Below are 23,778 nucleotides of genomic sequence, written 5' to 3'. Positions count from 1 at the left end.
TACATGTGAAATATCTTTAGGGTCGGCCCTTTTCCTTCTGATGTTTAATATCTATATATTCCACTGATTCAGCTATTAGACCAACGCCATGTACATTTTCCAATGTAAGTGGATGATGCACAAATCCCCTTGTGACTGTATAGTACCTGTACCACCCACACATATTGGGCCCGATTCACAGAACTAACTTAAGACAAAATCCTAAACTTACTACCATTTTGGTATTCACAGAAGGCACTTACTCATTTTGGTATTCACAGAAGGCACTTACTCATTTCGGTATTCACAGAAGTTAGGAGTCCTAACTTTAGGACTCCTAAATGCCTTCTGTGAATACCGAAAGTCTTAAAATTAGGATTTTTCTCAATTTAGTAGTCCTAAGTTTAGATTTAGGACTACTAAATTGAGAAAAATCCTAATTTTAAGACTTTCGGTGTTCACAGAAGGCATTTAGGAGTCCTAAAGTTAGGAGTCCTAACTATACTACTACTAAACTGAGAAAAATCCTAATTTTAAGAATTTCGGTATTCACAGAAGGCATTTAGGAGTCCTAAAGTTAGGACTCCTAACTTCTGTGAATACCGAAATGAGTAAGTGCCTTCTGTGAATACCAAAATGAGTAAGTGCCTTCTGTGAATACCAAAATGGTAGTAAGTTTAGGATTTTGTCTTAAGTTAGTTCTGTGAATCGGGCCCTCTGTTCGTGAAAACCAAGAAACCCGGGGACACTCTTTAACTTAGACATTTCTTTCACATGTTAGGTCAATGCAGAAGTTAAAAGAACTTAACTCTAACTCACTTTAATCTGCAAAATGTTGCCGCTACTCAAGCCAACCATTGAGTAGAACTGGCAGGAGATCTGTCTGGACAATTGTAACCTCATTTTTTTCTGGTCTCCCCAAGAACATCATCACAAGGTTTAAACTGCATAGAGCCAAGCTGTCAGACAGTGGCTAAACCTCCACTACCACCACATCACATTTGCATTGAAAGCTCTGCACTGGCTGTCAGTTAAATCCAGGATTAAGGTCAAGTCCTTTGCACCATCCATAAAGCATATTGGGGCAAAGGCTCAGGATGCCTACATAAGTTGTTTCATTATGCCTCTCCCATAAACGTCTACTCTGCCTCCCTCATCTAAACATTTGATGGACCTACAAGAGGATGAAACAGTGAGGCAGATCCTTGGGAGTCAAAGGGCTAAACTATGGTATGTCCTTACCCTCAACCTGAGGCTTGAACCCAATCACATACTGTTCAGGAAGTGTTTGAAATCCTAAGTATTTAGACCCATCTTCAATTGCCCATTGCATAGTCACAGGGCACAGTAAGAGCATCAGATCCACTGCCACTCGTTTGATCACGCTCTTTTACTAACCCCCTCATCTATTGTATATGTACCTATAAAACTACTGATAGCACTGTGATGTAACTCCTTAATAAGTTTAAAAGAAAACCCTTAGCCAGGTTCCAGAAATGAAGGAAGTTCTGAACATTTTATAGATCATGTTTTCACTGTACACATCATCCCTAAGAGCTGATGAGTGCAGGCATCAAAAAACTCTAGAAGTTATCGGACTTTAGGTAAGGTATGCTTACTTTAAAACATTGGGTGAGAAAGATCGAGACAAAACTCACAATTTTCAAGGCATAATGCAGCTGGTGGTGGATCTCTCCTCTATACTCACTGATTGTTGATTTGGGTGATTTAAATACCTTTAGATAGATATTGTTTGTTGCGATTGGGTTCCCCCCACTCAGTACACCTGGATTTTTTGCTTTTTGGAACACCCGGTTGTGGATTTTCTACTATGGGTGAGTCTCACTACATGTGTCTCATCCACAGTAATCATATGTCAAATAGACTGCGTGTTTATTGCCAGGCTCCCCCTTCTAAGATAAGGCCGCTGTGACGCAGCATGGGTAAGAGATTAGTTACACATGAACACTTGTACTCACATGTACGGGCTGCGCATGTGAGACTACGGTATGAGCAGCACGGTAACTGCGTACAGATAGTCTGGCGCAGGGGGGACTCTGCAGGATTAGATATTTACCTGGGGTAGGCCTTATGATGTTAGTGTACACTAATTGGGAAAATCAGTGTTATTTACTGTTTTGTCTGTAGTGACAATTTATTATATACATAGGGTGAAAACTGCTTTAGAGTGCAGTTTCGCTACCCTTTGGCCTACAGCGACCAGCGACATATTGAATTGGGGTGTAACCTATGCAGAAAAATCAATTCTGCAAGTTACAAAAAGATATCTGGGCAATTTATGGGTCATCCAGAATTGGCAAATTTCTCTCAGGATCAGAGACCAGGCCCTTTGTCACCTTGCTGTGCCAGGTTAATTACATTTCTCTCCAGCAGGAGGAACAAAGGCCTCCTCACTCAAAGGGAACCATTAATAGTGCTTCACATAGCTCCTGAGGAGGAAAGGGGTGGAGTGGAATTATCTGCATCAATCAATCAACTGTCACACAGTACCAGATATGGGCCTGCCCAAGCACACTGAACAAAGGAGTGAGCCCAGAACTCTGGAGTCAACACAGGAGAGGGCCCCCCTGTAAAAATCTAGTGAGGAGACCCTGGAAGATATGTCAATGAGGGGCGGAGCTGAGGCCACCAGAGGAGATGTGACTAAGACTCCTGTATAACGCTATTTTGAACTGTCCCAGGATGATGTGTAGGAGGGTTGGAACGGAGTGGAGAGGTGTCATGGCACCCTTGATTGGCCAGGAGTACCTGGCTTCTGGAACATTCCTCTCCCCTTTAGAAACTCTTGCACAAGGGGGAGACTCTCGGTTGCCTGGTGATTTCGCTGCGCTTTGCTGCTGGACCCTGGGACCTCCATGGAGAACTGGAAGGAGGAACCCCCTGCTGCCCAGAAAGTACTAAGGACTCTGCTCAGTTGACCCCATGACTGGTGGGTCCCTAAGGGCCAGTGAGGCTGGTCCCCTTACTCCCCCTGAGGTCCAGTTGGGGGAAAGAGCTAGGCTTTTGCTTTTAGAAACCAAGACCAGGAGGAAGTCTGGCACAGGGAGCCAGGAGAACCAGCTACCTGAGGACTACACCGCTTTAGAGGTGAGGAGGTCTGCTGCAACTGCACCTGCTGGCTAGAGCTCACCACCAGCAGTAAAATGAGCCAAAGATCAATCAAAATCGGCCCAACGGGCCAGAGTTATGTCATTTTAAAGTTTGGCGACCGTTCCCGCGATGCAGTGCTTGGGGCTCCGTCACCGTTTCTTAATCTACCCCTGGGGTGGATCAAGGCCTGGGGGTCGCGCAGATTCAAAATTTGAATCTACTCAGGGAGGGGACATGCGTGGCACCCCATCCCCATTTCCACTAAGGGCCCCATCTCCCCAGGGGATACTTGGAAGGACAGGGGAGCGCTGCCGCACTCCCCCCAGTGGTGGTGAGCTCTACCCCGCTCCCTGTGCCCATGTCTGGGAAGAGCGGGCGGCCACCAGAACAACACCTTGCCCGCAAGGAGCAGGCAGGGGAGAGCAGAGCTGCTGGCTCCAACGGCTGCAGGAAGAGAGGCATTTATCACTTAGTAGATGCAATAAGGTTACCAGCTTTTAGTTAATGGGGGAAATAGGACTTAACACATTAAAAAATGACTTTAAGAGTTCTTTCTACTGTTATTATATGTAAAGCTTAAGCACACACGTCCACATGTCCCTGCCATATGAGCCTTGAGGGCCCACCTTTTGGGTGACTTGAAAGCTAGTTATACTCAAATTAAATGTAATTTCAAGCGCTCTTTACCAGATTTTAAGTGATTATTCAGAAAATGTCACATTTAGGAAGTTGGCATTTTCATGTCCTAACCATCTGTGCCTTCTGCCAGTGTCCTGGGTCACATGACTGAATGGCTGTGTTGTTGGGGTTTGTGTATTCCTTCCAGAGAAGGACACTAAGCTATTAAGTGTGAACAGGATGAGTCATCCTGGTAGGATGACTGCGGAGGGGCTGCACCCAGCACAACTTGCATTTCAAAGGGCTTTGCCTCCTACCCATACAAATGAATCTTATACCTGACCTGCCTACCTTTTATCACCTGCAGACAGTCGGAGCCTTGGCAGGTGAAAGGGTAGAACTTTCTAGAACCAGATGTGGGGGTGGAACAGGGAGACCCCTCACAGAAGACTGGCACCAGCTAGAAAATTGGACCTCCAGGACCACTCTTTGGAACACTCATGGACCTGCTTTTTCCTTCTCATGCTAACCTAGAGTGACTCATGCTAACCTAGAGTGACTCTATGAGTCAGTGGGTTCATCTTCTGTGTGAGCTACAAGCTGCAGAGGCCCAGCTGGCAAGCTGCAAGTGGACCTGCCTCAGTTCTGCTGGCCTCTGCTGGAGTGAGTCCTTTATCCTCCCCGGCTTCTAGGCCCTTGCCTGGCATTAGAGTATACGCCTCCACAAGAAAATGTGAAAATCCTGAAATTTGCGCTCCTCGCAACTGCGAACAGGTCTGTTTATGCCAAGACTCTGCCCACTGCGATGACCGCCACGAGAAGCTGTGGTGAGACCTGCTCTTTGTGCTACATCGACAGTCGGTGGTGACCGGCAATGCAAGAGCTGCACTTCGCACTGCAGCAAAAACAGCCCATGGTGACCACCAGCGCAAAGCTACAGCAACAACCGTCCATGATGCCTTATCGGCTATTTGTGCCAGAGTGGCGACAGCCCACGACACTCTGCCTGCTGTTCACGCTACAGCGATGACAATCCATGAAGCTCTACCTGCTCCTCGCAGTCTCCTCCACCATGAACTCTTCAGACTAGTGTACTCCCTGTGTCGTACATGTGCTCCATAGTGATTGCCCTGAATGTGTGACTTTCCCCTTATCCACCGCAACCAGATGACCGCAAGTGGCGCTTTGTGCTTTTAGGTCCTATTTTCACTACAAATTTGAAAATTGCATATGTCTGGTTCTACTGATTGGACTTTTGTTGTTCTGGTATTGTCTTATTAAACTTCACTTCATTTTTCTGAATTGGTTTGGAATTATTCTTTTGTTGTATTTTCACTTTATTATTGTTTGTGTGCTCTTTAAATACTTTACACTTTGCCTCTAAGTTAAGCCTGACTGCTTATGTACCAAGATACCATAGGGTTATTCACAGGTTAAATTAGTGACTTTTGCGGTTCACGTGTACATGAATTATATTTGTTGCCTGACTGACGCTTCCACCCTCAATAACCCAATTCCTTACAATGCCGTCCCTGCAGAATGTGATGAGACGCCCTTGGGTACCCAGTATCTCATAGGTATATGTTTGTCTTGGACTGAATGAAGGACCACTAAAGGTTAGGTGGCCCTTTGGAAAGTTGCCCCCACCCCGCTTTGGGGGCCTGCTTTTCGTCCCCGTTGTCAAATTTGCTGGGTTGACAGAGAAACTGACTGGGGTCACAATTTGTTTGCTCCCCTGATCCTTTTGGAATTTATTGTAACTTTAAGGTGAGCAGGTGTATGCCTGAGGGGCATTAGAGTATTATACTACACTGAAGGATGCTGTAGAAGGTGCTAAGGGCCAGATGTTGACCATTGGCATTAGCAACTCGCAAATTGTGAAAAATTACGAGTCGCAATTTGCGAGTCGCTAATGTCAAAGTACAACAGCGACAGAGACACTGTTTGCAATTCCCAATGGGGTTGCAATTTGTATGCCTCATCAATATTCATGAGGCACTCTCAATTTGCAACCCCATTGGGAATGGCTGGCCCTATCAGGTATGGTGGCCAGCTGGGCTCAGCAGACCTCCATGTCTTGGACTGCTTTTAAATTAATCAGTTTTCGTTTTTAAATGCAGCCCGTTTTCCTCAAAGGAAAACGGGATGCATTTAAAAAACATAAACGTACAACGTTTTTGTTTCATTTTTTAAGGGCAGGTAGTGGTCCCTGGGACCACTGCCTGCCCCTAAAAAATATGTCCCCCTGCATTCACAAAGGGGAAGGGGTCCCCTGGGGGCCCCATCCCTTTTGTGAGTGCTATACCACCCTCTGGAAGAGGGTGGTAAATTGCTAGTGTTTTGCGACTGCGATTACAAAACTTTCTTACATAGGGTAGCGAGTCGCTATTAGGAAGGGACGCCCTCGGAACGACCCTTCCTAATAGCGAGTCGCAAATCCTATTTAGCGAGTCGCAAATAAATTGTGACTCGCTAAATAGGGGTTGTACATGGCCCATTGGTATTTTTGCATGCGCAAACGGGTTGCAAATCCGTTTGTGCATGCAAAAAAGGGTCGTACATCTGGCCCTTTGTCAGTTGTTTCTGGCTGACCTAGGGATAACAAAATTTGTAGCATCTGCATAAATAGAATAACTATGTTTCATTCACAACATATTTGGCATAGTTTTGGCTAGCCGTCAGGAGGCAGCTCTACTTAATGGTGATAGAAGCCATGAAGTTACAGGCTTCATTTCCCAGGCCTGTTTCAGAAGGTGGGGTAGCTACAAATCGTCTGGGATAAGTATACATTTTATTATATAGTGTGTTAACCATAAATCAGATCCTTCCTGATTCTTGAAGTTTGGTGACATACAAGTGCCCATTTGTAATCACCAGTATCTTACAACGTGTGCTTGAGCCCCAAGGGCATGAGCCTCCACCACTACACTTGTCTCAAGCCAAGTACTATCCAGACTCCTCGTTTTCTAGCTCAAGCAAGACTGCCACCCATTGTCTCTAAAAAATGGGTTGCGGTAGATGAGAATTACCTCATAACACTGTATGACGTTACTTTCTGTTAAAATAGAAACACGATTTGCTAATCTGCACCCTAAGTAAAGAGGGTCAACATATCTTAATGTATCATCTTGCTAAGGAGCAAAAGGACCATGACATTATGGACATCTACCTTGAAGCAAAGACTAGAATTGAGATGAGATTTACTGACTCAATTAACCTGGCCATGGTTAGGCACAAGTTGTATATGCATCCCCAGAGACCCATTGACACAAAAAATTAGTTTGTGGCCAGATTATGTGACTTGAGGATCAAATGCCAGTTTGGAAAATGTCTGAACAACTTATTAAAAAACAGACCAATGGATTGCACAGTATTTCTGTAGGAAAATTAAAAAATAGTTCTCGGCTGTCCCCAATCCCTTATAAAGGAATCAATGGCGACCATAAAGATAGTGGAGGAATCTGGTTCTATCATGAGGGGAATTGGCAATTTAGAACAAAGGAGAAAATTAGAGATAGGAGCAGTAATAAGGTGAAATTAAGGTAGTGAGGGTGAAACAAATTATGTAGACAAGAAAACTTCAATAAAACGGACTAAAGGTGTTTCAACCAACCCAACATCCATGGGTAAAGTGGTTTACAAAATGAAGTGCAAAAAGTGTGGGAGTGTGTACCATGGTTCAGAATCAGACATGTCATGCTGTAAATAGGGATTACAGGGTTGTCAAGGGAGGAGTAAAGATGTCCTGTGTTGCATGTGAAGTGAGATTAAGTTTAAGGACCGACATACTAAAGGTAAGGTATACATAGCTAAGTCTGGTCTTCGTATTCTAGGTTGGACACAACACACAACAGTTCAACTTGCATATTATCATCAGTCTTAAGTGAGTGAAAAAAGTGATGCTGGTGGAGGATACCAATGCTGAAAAGATTGTGGGCAATGCAGGTTTGGTATTTCGGGATGTGTTGGGCTTGCTGGAGGGGAACATCCATAAGATCAATTTGAGTATAGAGCTATACCAGTTAGACAGAAAGAATATTCTGGGTGAGATGGTGACTTAAGGGATGATTGATTCGGTGAAAACAGCAGAATCCCTGATCCAAGTGCACCATAGTTGAGAGTTTCAGTGGACTTTATTGGTCCCATGCTGGCTTTGCTGGAGGGCAAATGCTTTTCTGTTGTACTTGTGGACATGTATAGTCAGTGAATTGAAATAGCATGGATGAGAGAAATTACCGAACCAACTACCATCTGGGTTTTGAGAAGATTGTTTTGCCAGAGAGGATGTGCTCAGATGGTTGGTAACGGATAATGAAATGTAGTTATGTTCTGATGAGATTAAGACCTTTTGAGGGAATTTAGGATGCAACACATTAAGACTACGGTGTACAATCCTCACTCTAAAGGAGTGGTGGAAAAGGTGAACCAAACATTAAACAGTGTAATTGAAAGGACAGGCAAAAGCAGGTTAGAGTGGCATAATACCCTGAAAGATTTTGAGTGGGCTTATCGTGCATGTGAGAATAGTGCACTCAGCTTCTGACCTTTTGAGCTCTTGAGACGAAGACTTCCAGGATTGAGGTGCCGCAGTGGTTCAAGGATGTTCTCACTCAAGATTTTGTCTGGGTAGAGATTACAAGGGGGTATGTGGGAAGTATGGAAGTAAAAGGGATAGCGCTAAACATTCTGTTAGAGACTGGGTGAAGGTAAGTTATGGTTTTGGTAGACATCATTTGTCCAAATCTAGGGGGCCTTTTAAATTGAAGTGAAGATGAGGTGGATGTAGAAAATGGACAGAGATGGAACAGGAAGAGGGTTGCGTTGTATCAGAAGGATGGTGAGTAAGATGTGGAGAGCAAGAGAACGGAGGTAGAAGAGGAGGTTTAAGCTTGATGATGATGATGAACACAGAGTGTTGCAAGAAGATCATGAGCTTGAGAGAAGGAGGAAGAGGTGAATGTGGGCATGCTAGAGGAGTTGGTCTCGGAGAAGTACGTAATCTCAATCTTGTGCTATTAAAACTAGAAGGGGGCCTGTGAAGTTCCAGGGTCATTTGTAGTAGATCAGTCACTATTGTATGATCTGATCAGTATATTATTCAGGTTTGCCTTTACTGAGTTTCATATTAATGTGGATTTGTTGTTCCAGTGTTCATTCGGCTTTCTTTTGTGGTAGCCTCTCGTTCTTTATTTCATTGTTTCTATTTTTTCCTCCGTCTTCTCCTTCCTTCCTTTCTATTTGTTTGGGCTATTTGTTTATATAAGGGGAGGAAGATGTGTTGTAACTTTAAGGTGAACTGGTGTGTGCCCATTGTATAATGATGCTGGCAAACATTTCTGTTATTTTTGGCTGGCCTAGGGATCACATCATTTGTAGCATATGCTTCAATAAAAAGACATCCAATGAACATGTTGTCTGTATTTCATTTACAACAGAATTCTTATTTGGAAAAGGACTGGACTATGATGCTGTTCACAACAGGCAATTGTCTGCTGTGAAGTCAGAAAAAAGTATGAAGTCCCACTAATGCAGAATGGATAAATATGGCATGGCCTAGAAGATGAATGATATGGAGGACCTACGTTTTGAATGGGTAGTTTACATTTTTAGATTTGGCATCAGAGAGGAATTTTACAGGATTATTTTAAGAAATATTATATGAATTGCCTCTAGAAGAATCTTTAATGAACTTGAATGTGACTTAGCAGTGATTTAAGATATGGTTTATAGCGATCAGTGCATTTATAACAGTGGAGCGACTACATATATATGCAGGATTAGATATAAATGTGTATATATTTATTACTTCAGGTAAGTATTTCCTGTTTATTATTTTTCCTGTCATAAAGCAGAAAGGAGGAAATACTCTACTTAAGCCATGCAGATTATTTTATGTTACTCATTTGATGCATTGCTTTTCTGGGGAGAATTCTGTGCTCACATCCTTGCCAAACTAGCCCTGATGTCTTTTATGATTGAAATAAAAAGCAATTACTATATGGTACCATATTGCCCAACACCTGTTTTTATCTTCATGCTTTGCCCTCAGCCTCTCAAGTTTTTTCTGATTCAGTTATTCATCAATACAGTTAAGCCAATATTTTCTTAACAGTCACAAGTTTAGTTTTCATAATTGCAGGGCTAGTTTCTCCATTAGGCCCCCGTGAAATTCCTCCACATTCCTGTAGAAATATTAAATAGATCGATTTAGTCAGAGATACGATTGTGTCACTAAACAAATCAATGTATTTAAGTCTGGGCTGTCTGTCCCAGGCTGCCTTACTGGCCTCGCTCTGAAGCAGGAGACAGGAGACGGAAGCCAGGCAGTAAATCAACATTCCGAACTGTGACGCACACGCAGGGCTTACTGTTCTAAAGCCCTTCATTGCCATTGTAGTCTATAGCAGTATCCACTATAAGCCAGTGATGCTTTCAGCGTTATGGTTTGGGGCGTTGGAGTCTCAGGCCCTGCGTGAGAGCAGCCGTCTGTCATTCACAGGCATGGATCTCACCATTTCCTATTCATCACACATAGGAGTGGATGCAAGCACGTGTGTTTTAGTGCCTTGTTCTCGGTAATGGTAAGTGTCAGAATGCTAATCTTCTGTTATGTATATGGTGCCGAGACCCTTCGCCACGCTAACCTCCTCCACTGTGACACTGCAGGCTTGCTGACCCTGTTAGAAGTGGAGCTGCTGTATTTGTTCCCCGTGAAATTGATCCAAAAGACGAGCTTGCCAGGGTTCTTGTACCCTTGTGAAGTTGATCCAAATATCCGAGCCAAGGGCAAAGTGAGAGATGCGTGCTTACAGTAGACAGTTATCTGCTGTATGACATAGAAACTAGCCCTATCTTCATGACCTTAATATTAATGCCAAAAACATGGATTGATTTACGAAGAATCAGTGTTAACCCCTTCCATGCTGCGCAAATTCCGCCGCTGTGCTGACGGTTTCTTGCGCGGGCGTGGTCATGACGGAACGGTTCCGTCATGAGCACAGCTCAACCGTGGCTCATGACGGAACCGTTCCGTCATGAGCACCGAAGGGGTTAAAAAGATTAAGGCAGTGCATATCAACGATTTAGTTCCTCTCTTATTTCATGTTTTATTTAATCTTGCCTTTCTCAGGAGTTAGCTATTTAATCATGTTCTGTTTCTGCATTTTTTCCCCTGCATACTTTGAGCCATGCCAGGTGTTTATGAGGGGCTTTGATTAAGAGTACTGACGCTGAAGCCAAAGCCAAGGGGCTGTCAGTGGGTTAGTCTCTCTGCAGAGCACACAGAACAACGGTCATGTATTTGAGTTGTAATTGCAATTCTGTAGAAATGTGTGTGAAGAGGGTGCAGAAATGGCAAAATATTTACAGGGCAAAAGGAAATAAATTGCTTATATGTGAGTGAATGCAGTGCATGTTTGGAGGTGGTGAAGATGCGAGGAAGTGCATTTGGGGAAGAGTAAAAAGAGGGTGCTGAATGGGAAAGAGAGGTGGTTGAAGATGCACAGATAAACCAGATGTGCGGAGAAAAAGGACATACATATCTAACGGAAAGCGCAAATAACCGAAGGCCAAAACTTCTTCCACAGGCCTCAATATAATTGAAATTTCAGAACTGAAACATTTCCATGGTTAATTATTTATAAGAAATCCTTGCTGATACTCATTTATCCTAAATAGCTAACAACCATTGACAGAGCCAATTGTACTGACAGATTTTAGGTGTAGGTCAGTTGTTGTGTTTTATATCTGGATGCAATTATATCTCAGAGAGAAACCAAAATACTGGTCAGGTAGCACACTATGGGAATCCCAGAAATGTATTTTACATGTTCCCTTTTAGAGAGCCTCAACGTTTTTCATCCCACTTAAAGACCTGTCTGCACACATTTCTATATGACTTATTGCAGTCAGCAACTGTGGGTCCTCCCTGAAGCCTGGTTAGAGCACTTCTTCCAAAGTTGATGCCGCATGCAGTGCAAGACACTGGGCAAGCACACATTTTAAAGGGCTGGAGTTGTCGCGTTATGCAATTGCACATTACAGTAACTGTTGAACATATTAATGCAGCAATATATAGGGTCGGTTTTAATGTGCTTAATATTTCAAGACTATACATTCCCACTGCTTTCTAAGCCTTGCCTTATCACTAAATGAATTTGCTTTAAAATGCACCATTTGCCAATCTCTTTTCATTTTTTTTCTCTGGAGGAGGACCCAGCCTGAACCCCATGCTTGTTACAAGTCATACCATACTTTTACGGCGCACCACTTTCAAATGTCATCAGCGGCCTCGGCATAATTGTACTGATGGTGGGTTTTTTTCTACCTAACACCCTCACTTTTCAAGAGACTGTTTTTCCTTGGCCTAAAACTGATCGATATTGACCTGTTTTTGGTTTGATATTTGGTTGAAGGAGACATAGGATTTGTTTCCAGTTTTTAAATTTTTTGAAGGGTACAAAATCATTGCTAGATGATAAATCATTTCCAAAAGGTGTGACATAGAGCCACCAGGGCAATTTGTGTACGATGGCATCAAGATCATGGTACTATGTCAGTGTGTACATTGAGATGTCTACGTGTTCGATTGTCTTTGTTATTCAAGGAACTTTTAACCCTACTTGTAGACTTTAGTGGAGAGTAGTGAAAATAACTTGCAATGCGTTACTGAAAATCATCCAAAATTTCATGGCCAACAAATAAAACACTTTTTCACAATTCAAATCTGTTTTTGTATCGAAGGTTGATCGAGTGCTTACATATCTCGTTTATCTGAGTTTTACTATTTGGTTAGCTAATTTTCAGTTATAAGCACCAGCGCTTGCATTTTGGCCAGATATTAGTGTGTGAAAAGCTACGTACTATTCACTGAGCTCTCCAGCTCGGAACTTCAAGATTTAGGGACAAGCCATTTGTGTCCCTTTCTACAAGATGGTGTTGTAGCACCTCCTTCAGGTGAGAGTCTTTTCTCCCTCGTGCACGTCAGATTTAGGTTCAGTACTCACCTATGGACAGGTGAAGGGAAGGAGGTGGAGGCATGTCACGGGTAACCAGGTGGTGCCCTCCTGCACAGGTCTCAAGGCGGAGGTGATATCCAGGACTAAGAGCTTCAACTTCATGTTTGTTGAGCAAACATTTTTTTGAAAAAAGATTACAAAATACTCATGTGTTCAAAGTGCACATTCCACAGTACATAAATAATTCCTATTCGAAAAGCACGGACATATCATCCCCATAAGGGTTTCAAGATGCTGGGGGCCCTTGGGGAGATTAAGTGAGCTTTGCAAAGAGTCACATAGTGCTGAGCTGAGCTGCCGCCAGCGATCAAGCCGTGAACCCCGCCGCTCCAGACTCAGCTGATCTGGCCGCTGCGCCACACCTCTCCCCCACATCAAAAAACATTATGCTGTCCTCGGCCTTAGTCTGAAACTAGGGATGTTTTCTTCTCATAATAATTGTATACATTTTCTCCACTGCTCTGAAAATCTTGCATAGCAGACATATGCATGTAACTTGGAATTTTTGCAAGCATGTGGTATGCAACTGTAATTTGTGTTTGGTCACTCACGAGAAACAGCTAACCATGATATACACTCAAGTGCAATATGCTCTTGAGTTACCAGGACAAAATATTTTCAGCCAATGGGAAACACTAAGGGGCATATTATCAAGGACAGCGTTAAAATTATCGCTGCTTTAGCGGCAGAAAACTGCCGCTAAAGCGGCGATAATGGGCTTGTTAATATGCCCTGGAGAATTCTAATAAAAGCCCATGTTCACACCAGAACATGGGCTTCTATGGGAATTCTCTGCGGCATATTATCAAGCCCATTATCGCTGCTTTAGCGGCAGTTTTTTGCTGCTAAACCGGCGATAATTTTTAACACCGTCCTTGATAATATGCCTCTAGGTATTTCTCTATGCTAATAGACAACAGGGAATTACGCTACGTACTAGTATGCCAATAATCGAAAACGATACAAGATTCAAGTTGCTTAATACAGGCTATGTACAGCCTCTACTGGAAGTTTACTGTCCAACCCCCACCCCGCCCACTTAAAATCCACCTTTATTATTTTCCTGTTGACAGTCTATGAATTGACCCTTTGCCCTTACTATGAGTGCAGGTTCTGGTAACTATGTAAAATGCCCTTTATAAATACCCCACTCGCACATACCTGGGCAGTACGTGGACCTGCTGGACGGCGTTTGGATCGCCATTGCCTTTGCCTCTGACCTCACGCCTCGCGGAACCCGCTCCGCGGGTCCCGCTTCGCCAAGGGGCGCCTGGAACTTGGGAGCTGCCGTTATTGGGACAGACCAGGGCTAAGGGCTGTGAGGGCTGCGAGCAGGAGGGGCTGGACTCAGTTTCCCAAGAGTCACAGCTCAGCTCCGCCCGCAACACCTGGGCCGCTCTCCCTCATCGCCACGCCCTTACCCATTACTCAATTATATCCTAGGCCATAAGTAAGAGCACGAACACCGCTGCGCGGGAGCGCGCGGGAGCGTCCCGGGAGAAGCCCGGGACAAGGGCGGGACCGTCTTTGGCCGTCAGTGGCCGAAGGAGGCTGGGCTGGGCCCACTCTCTTGATCCCCCTTTGTGTTACAATTAAGGCAATGCCTTCGCCCCCACCACGGGAAACCCCCTCAAGGGATGGCGCCTCCAGCTCTGGGACTTTGGATAATTACTTTAAACCCACTAAAGGAGAAGCGGACAAGGAAAGCTCGCTTGAGAACCGTAGGGTGGAGCGCAGGCGCTCCATTGAATCTATGAAAACCAGGCCCTTGACCGATATCATTCCTTATCCCACCCCTCAAGAGGAAGGCACTCCACCCAGCAGTCTGATTAAATCTACACTCGAGGACTTCCCCGTCTTACTAAGGGAAATTCCTTCTACTCCAGGGATAGCGCTTGGAAAAAACACAGAGCCAGCCCCTCTCGAGTTCTCCCATACCCCTATTAACCTGGTAACTCAAACCCCACCTACGCAATTGGTTAATAAGAGCAAGTCCAAATTAAATGTAGTGGCGGAGTTACATAGGCCCCCACCCAGTAAACGTGCTCGGAAAACAGTGGGGGGGCGGGGGAAATCCAAAATATCACATCTTGACTTTGGCAAGAAACGCACTAACACCGCTCTATCGGGGAAGCCTACGGAGATAGTGCCTACCATTCCACCGCCCACGCCCCCAAACCCCAGTATAACGGCCACCACTAAAGAAGCAGAGGTAATTTCTTCAAACTTAAACCTCCCACTCTCTGCCAAAGGGAGCATTGAATTCCTACTCCGCTCCCTTTTGCAGCCCATTACCGACAGTTTAAAAAAAGTCGAGATCAGGCTCACCCTACTAGAAACTTCTCTTACCACTTTGAGCACTCTAGTAAGTAAGCAGACAAAGCTAGTGGGAACCCATTCCTTTGCTGGGGATCCTTCCAAAGCAGAAGCTGCAACTAATGCCAATAAAGCCCCCCCCAGAAACCCACCGCCTGCCCCCCCTCTGCAACCCCTTATGGCCATCCAACTCCAGGCACGGCACAATAATCAAAGCAACAGACCTACCCACCCCGTGGACCTAGCCTCCCATAGCTCTCAAATAGAGTCCTCTGGAATACATCAAGATCAGGTTAACGCCCCCCCACCCACGCCCATTTGCCCAACTCCCAGACCACGAAGGCCAGACCTCCCGCCTGAAGCTAATAGATTAATGGTGGTCTTAGCTGGTGCCCCCCACTTAAGATCATGGGAAAATGAGGACTACCAATCCCTTAAGAAAAAGGTAATCAAATGGCTTAACTGGAACCGACCCTTGCCATCCCATTTTAATAACGAAATCATCATGGTGAGAAGGGTTCCATGGCTAGGGAAGACCAGGAAAACCATAGTGGGGGACTGTATTATGGTAACCTTTAAGGATCCGGGAACGGTACGACACATTTGTGGAGGAATGAACCGATCCCTTGATTCCACCATACAGACCCTCCCAGTATCTTTTTTCTTCCCCCCGATTCCCAGGCACCAGGTCCCAACACACGATGACTGGACAAGGGTGGAACACAGACGTAAACACAAAGGCTTTCGACAACGCCCGTACTTCCAACCGCCTGAAACACCTTTTTGCGATTTTAATCGCTTTAACTGCCTGAACGGTTTGGATGGGGTCGACTGACTTACCGTCTGTAAGACAGTGCCAGGGGTCTCGGGCTCCCCCGCTGTGTCCTCCGGTTCAATTTCTGGCCCCCTGAATGATCCAGCTGCTTCAGACCATGGCAGAACCGAATCTTTTCACCAAGCCACTGATGGGGTAGTTGTTGCTGAGGGGATAACTACGGTTCCTTTCCTTGTGGGCAATGGTGCGCCAAGACCACCGGTGCCACATGCATCTTCTGCTGCCCCTACTATAGGTCCCGCATTTGAAGTGGGGCATGGACTCACCTCCTCCAACCCTCATGGTATGGCATCTGCCACCTCCGAACATTTGAAGATAATTTCCTGGAACATCGCGGGATTAGCTAACAAACTGGAAGACCCGGCTTGGGCAAAGTACATAGAAACTGGTGACATATGCATGTTCCAGGAAACCTGGGCCAGAGAGGACTATGGACATCAAGGCTATTCGTCATTTTTCATCCCAGCAAGGTGGCAAGGCAAAGGCCGCCCATCAGGGGGCCTTACGACGTGGGTTGCTGCGCACCTGGGCTGTGTGGCCACACGGCTCCCATTCAACTCTGATGACATCCTTGCGGTCTTATTAACATGGCCAAACAAAGCTAACCTCCTGCTGGTCAACATCTATTCCAGGCCGATGGGAATGGCAAAAGAATCATCGACCTTTGATGAACTCTCGAACTTCTTATCTGAACTGTCGATTGATTCATATTATGTGGTGGGTGGGGACTTTAACTCTCACTTTGAGCCACTCCCCGGCCTCCAGGAAGGGTTCTTATCAGAAGAAGAAGTTAGGTGGGCAGTACCATGGGTTGATGTGCCATCTCCGAAAGCTTGGACCCCATTGGCACTGCAAATCACTGCCCTTACGTTAAGGTTTGGACTCAGAGCGTGTAATGGGCGAATTAAATCCGATATACCAGGCAAAAATACTTACAATCGGCGGGGAAGAGAGTCTCATTTGGACTATGTCCTGGTCCAATTGGCGAGATGGTCAACAATACAGGACTTCAGGGTAATAGACAGGTTGGACAGTGACCACAATGCCCTCGAGTTAGACCTTGCTCATCCAGCACCTCAGGCCCCAGTGACCCATGAGGAAGGGAATCGCCCCACGCTCCTCATAGACAACAGTAGGAGAAGAATTAGGTGGGAGCATATGGTCACAAGCAAGGATAAACTCCCACTGCTTTATGCAGAGATTACTCCCATCCTGGAAACTGTTGGGGATCTTGACAGTGTGGCAAATAAAATAGATATAAGAAGCAAACTGTTTGTTGCCCATGAGGAACTTATAAAAGTTGCGGCACCCCACTTTACTCGTAACATACGAAAGCCAAGGGAGAGGTGCCAAGGTAAAACACAATGGTATAATGTAGCCTGTAGACGGGCCAAAACAGAACTCCTTGGAGCAATTAAGGAGGGCACAGGAGGGGAACGCCTTAAGCAATGCAGGCAAGCTTACAAGAAGCTTCTTGCTCAGGCCAAAATAGAATGGGAGGAAAATCTGTGGGAAGAACTTACAAAGGCCCTAGCAATTCAAGATCAACGCCTGTTCTGGAGAATTGTGAATGGGGGATCAGGGAGTCTACACTCGGCAGTGGAGCCTAACATAGCTCCTGGAGTGTGGCAGGCCCACTTCCAGTCCCTATATAGCGCTGAGTCTGGAGAACTCCCTGCGCCAATCGAACCGGAGAGGCTGGGCCCTCGGGCGGATCCAATAACACTGAGTGAGGTCACTGCTGCTATTTCAGGCCTGGCTTCGGGGAAGGCGCCTGGACTGGATGGGCTACCGGGAGACCTGTTCAAGCAGGAGCCCACCGTCTGGGCGCCTTACCTCGCTGCTCTTTTTAACGGTATCCTCGGTGGGATGGAAATCCCTAGTACTTGGCTGGGGGCTGAGGTGGTCCCGATTTTCAAAAAGGGATCCCCCCTCCTCCCAGCCAACTACAGACCGATTAGTCTGATAGACGTAGCGCAGAAGCTGTTCGGCAGGGTTCTCCTGAATAGGCTCCAGGACTGGATAGAGGAGGTGGGCGCCCTCAGTCCCTATCAGGCAGGATTTAGGAAAGGGGTATCGACTGTGGACCAGGTTTTTAGATTGAACCTGGTCTATTGGAGGACAGTGAGGTTCGAGGGCGGTAGTTTGTACACGATTTTCGTGGACCTACGGGCCGCCTTCGACCTCGTGCCCAGGGGAAAACTTTGGATTATCTTGGCAGGGATGGGCGTACCACCAGATATTTTATTGACCTTGCAGAGGTTGCATCATAACAATTATGTCCAGGTGAGGTGTGGGAGGTCGGGGGAACTGACTAACAGATTCCCCGTTGGCAGAGGGGTAAGACAGGGCTGTGTGCTGGCGCCGACCCTGTTTTGCCTCTTTGTCAAAGGGGTAATCGCCCATCTTAACGCCACCGACTACACAGATGCCCCCAAATTAAACGGCAACAGTGTGCCCGCAATAATGTTCGCGGACGACACATTGTTAATATCTAAAACACCCATGGGCATCCAAAGGATACTCGATGCCTTTGTGGCCTTCTGCCAGGATAGAGGGTTGGAAATCAACGCCACAAAAACCAAATATATGGTATTGAATCCGAGCCCCAAACAGCGCCCGAATCCCCAACTGGGAGCAGTGCGGCTGGAAAGAGTAGCCACGTTTGAATATCTCGGTGTGCCGCTCAACGAAAATATGATCTGGGGGACCCATCAGAGCAGGGCTAACCTTAAATTAGTGCAAATTACCGGGGGTATATCCCGGAGGATGATTGGTTCGACCTACCGCCCACTGGGGGCCTTAATTCAGATATATAAAGCCCAGGCCAGGGGGGCGATCTTGTACGGGGCTGAATTGTGGGGCCACATTCCATGTCGGAACCTGTCTTCCACGGAAAATAGGTTTTTAAGACAAATAACCGCACTTCCCCCTAGCACTCCACTTCTTCCTCTGAGGCTTGATCTAGGGCTACGGCCACTTGCCGACGAGATAAGTCTAAGACCCATTGCCTTCTGGCGCAGGCTATGGGGCAGTGATGATCTCGCCGACTATAGGGCGGAATTGGCCGAACTATTAAAGCACCCCAAGGCGCTCAGTATTCCCTGGGTCAAAAACATCCAGTCAATTTGCACCGATCTGGGGCTCCCTGAATTGTGGACCGAACCAGCGAATGTAGCACCAGGAATCTCTAAGAGATCCCTGGCGAATCTGTATCACGAACACAAAAGGGCAAGGGCCTTAGCTACCCAGACAGAGGGGTCCCTCTCTTCCATATTCCTGCAAACTAAGGATCTCTACAGATTTGAGAAGGCTTTCGATCCCATATATCCCATACTCACCAGAAAGTTATTTCTCCAGTGGAGATACAGTACATTGCCTTTTCGGTCCTTTTCAAGCACCTGGCTACAAGTCCCTTCCACCAAATACTGTCCTCTTTGCGTTGATAAAGAGGAAAATGATTTGCATGTGATCTTTTTCTGCCCAGCCTACAAGGCAGCCAGAAAGCATTGGCTGCTTCCCTTGATTAAGAATTTGGGTGGCAGGGAATATACACCTATGTACAGGATTTTAAAATCCGATGTTTCTGGCCCAACCGTTTTTGCACTTTCCAAATTCTTTACGAATGTTTGGTATACGCGTATTCGTCTTTTAAAAAATGCTGGGTAGATTTTAGAATCACTTCAATTCTTAATAACTGTTTTTATTGTCTGTGTTGATCTTAAAATCATGTATTGATGTTTTAACAAATCTGACAGAATTCATGTGATTTTTTTTTGTATGTGCATCTTTTATGACCAAATGGTCGAAATAAAGATTGGAAAATGAAATGAAATACCCCAAATTAATTGCATGTTAACCCCAAATTAATTGATTGTTCAATACAATGGACCTGATTGTGAGTTTGGCGGATGGAGTCAGGTAGGCAGAGGCCTTTGCCTTTAGCACGCGGAAGGACCACTGTTCGCCAAATTTCGACCAATCCAGCGCCATCTCTACATTGAAAGGAACCGCTATCGCAGCAGTTTGCTTAAATGTACAAATTTAGTCCACTGCCGTCCGTTTTGATGGGCATCTACCAAACTTTTTACATGTTTTTGTTTGTCAGAAACAAACTTCCAAAGTTGGAATTTGTTTCTGATAAAATGAGTTTTTTTCCCCAGAGTGTAGGGGTCACTATTTTATTTTGTTGTCACTCACTGTCAGGTTTTTCCTGGTTGTGATGGACAGGAGAAAAAAAAGACATTACACAATCCGCTCCAAATATGACGGCCAGTGTACTTCCTCTGACGGCCCCTACTCTGTTGGGCCCTCGGAGGGAAAAATAAATCTGTTGATGGAATTAACATGGACTCCGTCAACGGAATACTTAAGGTCTGCCCATCTCTAAATGAGCCGGGCGGACTGAGCATTTGGTGGGCATTTGTAATGGAGTCCCCTGTCCTCCCAGCTCTAAATGGCGCCCAATACCAGAAGACTCACAGATGGTGTGCACATATTCTAGTCTGCAAATTTGGACTGTAAGAATAGTTGCTTGTGAATCGGTTCAATAAGAATGTTCACAATACTACAACAGTGTTACCTCCTCATTGGGCGCTGTGATGGTCACCATCATTCCCAGACCAGGAGCCGATGGTAGGAAATCATGCTCATACATATCCCATTGTTGAACCTTGTAGCGGCCTGTTGAAAAAGTGAGATTTATCTATTTACTCAACATGTAAAATGTGTAAAACTAAAACAATAAAGATCAGTCTCCTGTTATACTCATTTGCTGGCATTTTGAGTATTAGTAACAGCAAACCTGGTTACACTTAGCATACGTTTGCCTCTTACACCTTTGCCTTGCGGATTTTCCACCGCTAGAAAATATGCTACGTGCTGTTTAGGATTTGTGCAAAGCCAGATACTTGCTAATATTTTTTTCCTTTTATTCACAGCAAAAAATCCTTTACCATGGCGCCTCCTATAACGCTGAATGAAGTTCAAATTCAACAAGCATTTACAATGCAATAGGTCTCGCATTTGCGAAAGTTTGAGCTATTGGCATTTGTAAATGACAATGCCTTTTATTTATATGTTGTTTTTTAAAACTGCTAAATAAAAGGCATTGTCATTTACAATGCCAATAGCTTAAACTCTTGAAAATGCGAGACCTATTGCACTGTGAATTGAAAATGCAATCGGTCTCGCATTTGTTTGAGTTTGAGCTTTTGGCATTGTAAATGGCAATGTGTTTTACTTATGTGTTATGGAGCGTATGTATGTGATGTGTAGTGGAATTATGTGGGTTGCATTGAATTAGTTAGTTGTGGAATTGTGTGGTGTGGAGTGGATATGTGGAGTTGATTTATGTAGCATGGTGTGCTGTGGAATTATGTGAATTATATTTGTGTTATTGATTGTATTATTGATTGTACTGGAATTCTGTTGAGTGAGATTGTGTGTTATGGAGTGTAATTATGTGGAATGGTATTTTGTGTTGTGGAATGGTATGTAGTGAAGTTTAATTATGTAGTGTGCTGTTGAATTTTCTAACATGATGTGGAATTGTCTGGTGTGGATTGGATGTATGTGGTGTGTTGTGTAATTGAGTTGTTGAGTTGAATTATGTGGTTTGGTGTTGAATTGTGTGGTGTGGATTGGAAATGTGTGGCGTGGAACTGTACACTGCATGAACACCTCAATAGGTACATGGTCAGCATGCACATCACTTCCTTCTAGTCTGTTTGCACCTGCATCAACAGAACAGCCTCACTCCCTGGGATGGATCTGGAGACCTCCAGATCCATGCAGTTACACAATTATCCCACCTGAACCTGTAGTAACACACCCAATGCTTAAGTACTGCTGGTGTTTACAGCTGATGGGTGCCAACAACCATTTTAGTGACAAAGGGCGACAGCAGGGATGCAACAAAAACTTCAAAAGTGATATAAACGACAGAAAGTGCAGCAAATCTAAGCAGTTTGGGCAACTGGTGGAGTAGTAGCGAACCCCTAAAGAAAGCTTTGGGTCCCTGCATTTATGATTTGCAATAACTAATCAAGAAGCACGCCAACAGCAAAAAATGTCTGGTAACAAGAGGCCACAATAGCCCAGATCTTGCAGCAACATAGACATAGCCAAGAACGGTCAGTAATACGTGGCTGGTCAATCCAAGCCTGCAATAGCACACACCAAGTGTGCACTCTGACACAGTTAAAAGGGCAGGAACCTACAGCGATGCACAGTCCAGGATGCATCATTTTTTGCGGTAATTCAGCTGGAGGAAACGAAAAATGTGTAATAACATGCAGTCCAGAAAGCCCACAGACTGCTTACAAGCACTGACAACCAACAATGTACAGTGGCAAAGATTCCATTTAGCGCACAACCAGCTCACATGCACAGTCAGTCAACGCTGAGTAGTGACACACAGTCTACACAGTACGCAGCCTACTCACATGCACGGATAGCCAACAATGTGCAGTAGAACACAGTCCAGACAGCCCACAGCCACACTCACTAACAGCCAACCATGTGCAGTGACAGTGTAGACAGCCCACATCATACTCACACACATGAACAGCCAACTATATGCAGTGACCCACAGCCCAGATAGCCCTCAGCCTACTCACACACATTGACAGCCAACCATGTGTGATGAAGCATAGTCCAGACAGTCCACAGTGCACTCACATGCACGGACAGCCAATAATGTGCTTTGGAACACAGTGTACACAGCTCACAGCCTGCTCCAAAGCACAGACACCCAACCATGTGCAATGAAACACAGTCCAGACAGCATGCTCACACTCAAGGACAGCCAACAATGTGCAGTGACGCACAGTGTACACAGCCAGCAGGCTGCTCACACGCACGGGCAGCCAAATATGTGCAATGTGCAAAGTTTTATATAGCGCTGGCTAGACCAGGCTGGCTTTACATACGGTAAGCATTTTTAAATAGTTAAATCAGTTACATTTTTACATAGTTACGTCAGTTACAAGAACGAATCATGGCATGGAGAAAAGCAGAGTTACATAATTACTTACATCCATTACTAGAGCCTTAAATATCATAGAAAACAAGTCCAATGGTGCGTAGAGGGGGGATAGAGGAGAGTTGGAATATAGAACAGAACTAGGCAAAAGGGTCATGGAGGATCGAACATCAGGGGATCACAACACAGTTAGGGTAAGCGAGTAGAAAACAAACCGGAAAGTGTGAAATAGAACAGCAACATCCAGAGCCGGACCCCTCGCTGCATCGGGTCGGATTAGAAATGGGAAGGGATGGGTAGGGAGAGGGAGAAAAGGAGCATAATGGTGACCATACGAGTAAAGCGGGGTGCAGTAGTTCCAGCGGGGAGACCGATTGAGGTAATGGCCAGACTTGAACGCATAAGGCGCTGACCGGAGGAAGGAGTCAATTTGAGAAACTGAACAGACTGCAAGATGGAGGATCCAGGAATGAACCCAGTTACTTTTGCGACAAAATGGCGGGAGAACAAAAGTCCGGTCAACAAGTTCTTAAGAAAACCTACCCCCCGGAGCAGGGCTGAAGGGAAAGGCAGTCACCAGATCTGGTGGGGGGGGGCTGTAGTTCGTCGATCGTTGTACAGTCGTTGAAGTCAGGGGGATATTAGCATGGATGACTAGGCAGTGGCCCCGGGAGAGGAAGGCAGCTGCAAGTCAGGGGGGCGCGCTAACTCAGATGAAGAAGGGGGAAAAAGGCTCATTGGTACAGGGCAGCAACGGTTGCGGCAATCTCGTTGTTGCTGTCGGGGGGGCTAGAAAATCCAGCCACAGTCCCAGTGAGGTGAAACAGGACACCATGCAGCCCCGTCTCAGGCCCGGGAGGCAGGGGAACGGCCGGAGAGGAGTTCCCCCATCAACTCACCAGCAACCACCAGGCAGA

The 23,778-nt window shown here is 45.4% G+C and overlaps 1 protein-coding gene across 1 annotated transcript in view; it reads right to left on the bottom strand.

The window, feature by feature from the left end:
- Positions 1 to 23,778, bottom strand: part of LOC146863173 (transmembrane emp24 domain-containing protein 11-like) — a 141,376-nt gene that overhangs the window by 68,527 nt on the left and 49,071 nt on the right. Inside the window, exon 2 of the mRNA XM_085642604.1 lies at positions 20,459 to 20,559. Within this exon, the coding sequence (XP_085498730.1) occupies positions 20,459 to 20,559 (101 nt within the window). The remainder of the gene's footprint in view (positions 1 to 20,458; positions 20,560 to 23,778) is intronic.

Source organism: Triturus cristatus, chromosome 2_2, assembly GCF_964204655.1.
Source record: "Triturus cristatus chromosome 2_2, aTriCri1.1, whole genome shotgun sequence".
Taxonomy (NCBI): domain Eukaryota; kingdom Metazoa; phylum Chordata; class Amphibia; order Caudata; family Salamandridae; genus Triturus; species Triturus cristatus.
This window is presented reverse-complemented; position numbering and strand designations above follow the sequence as displayed.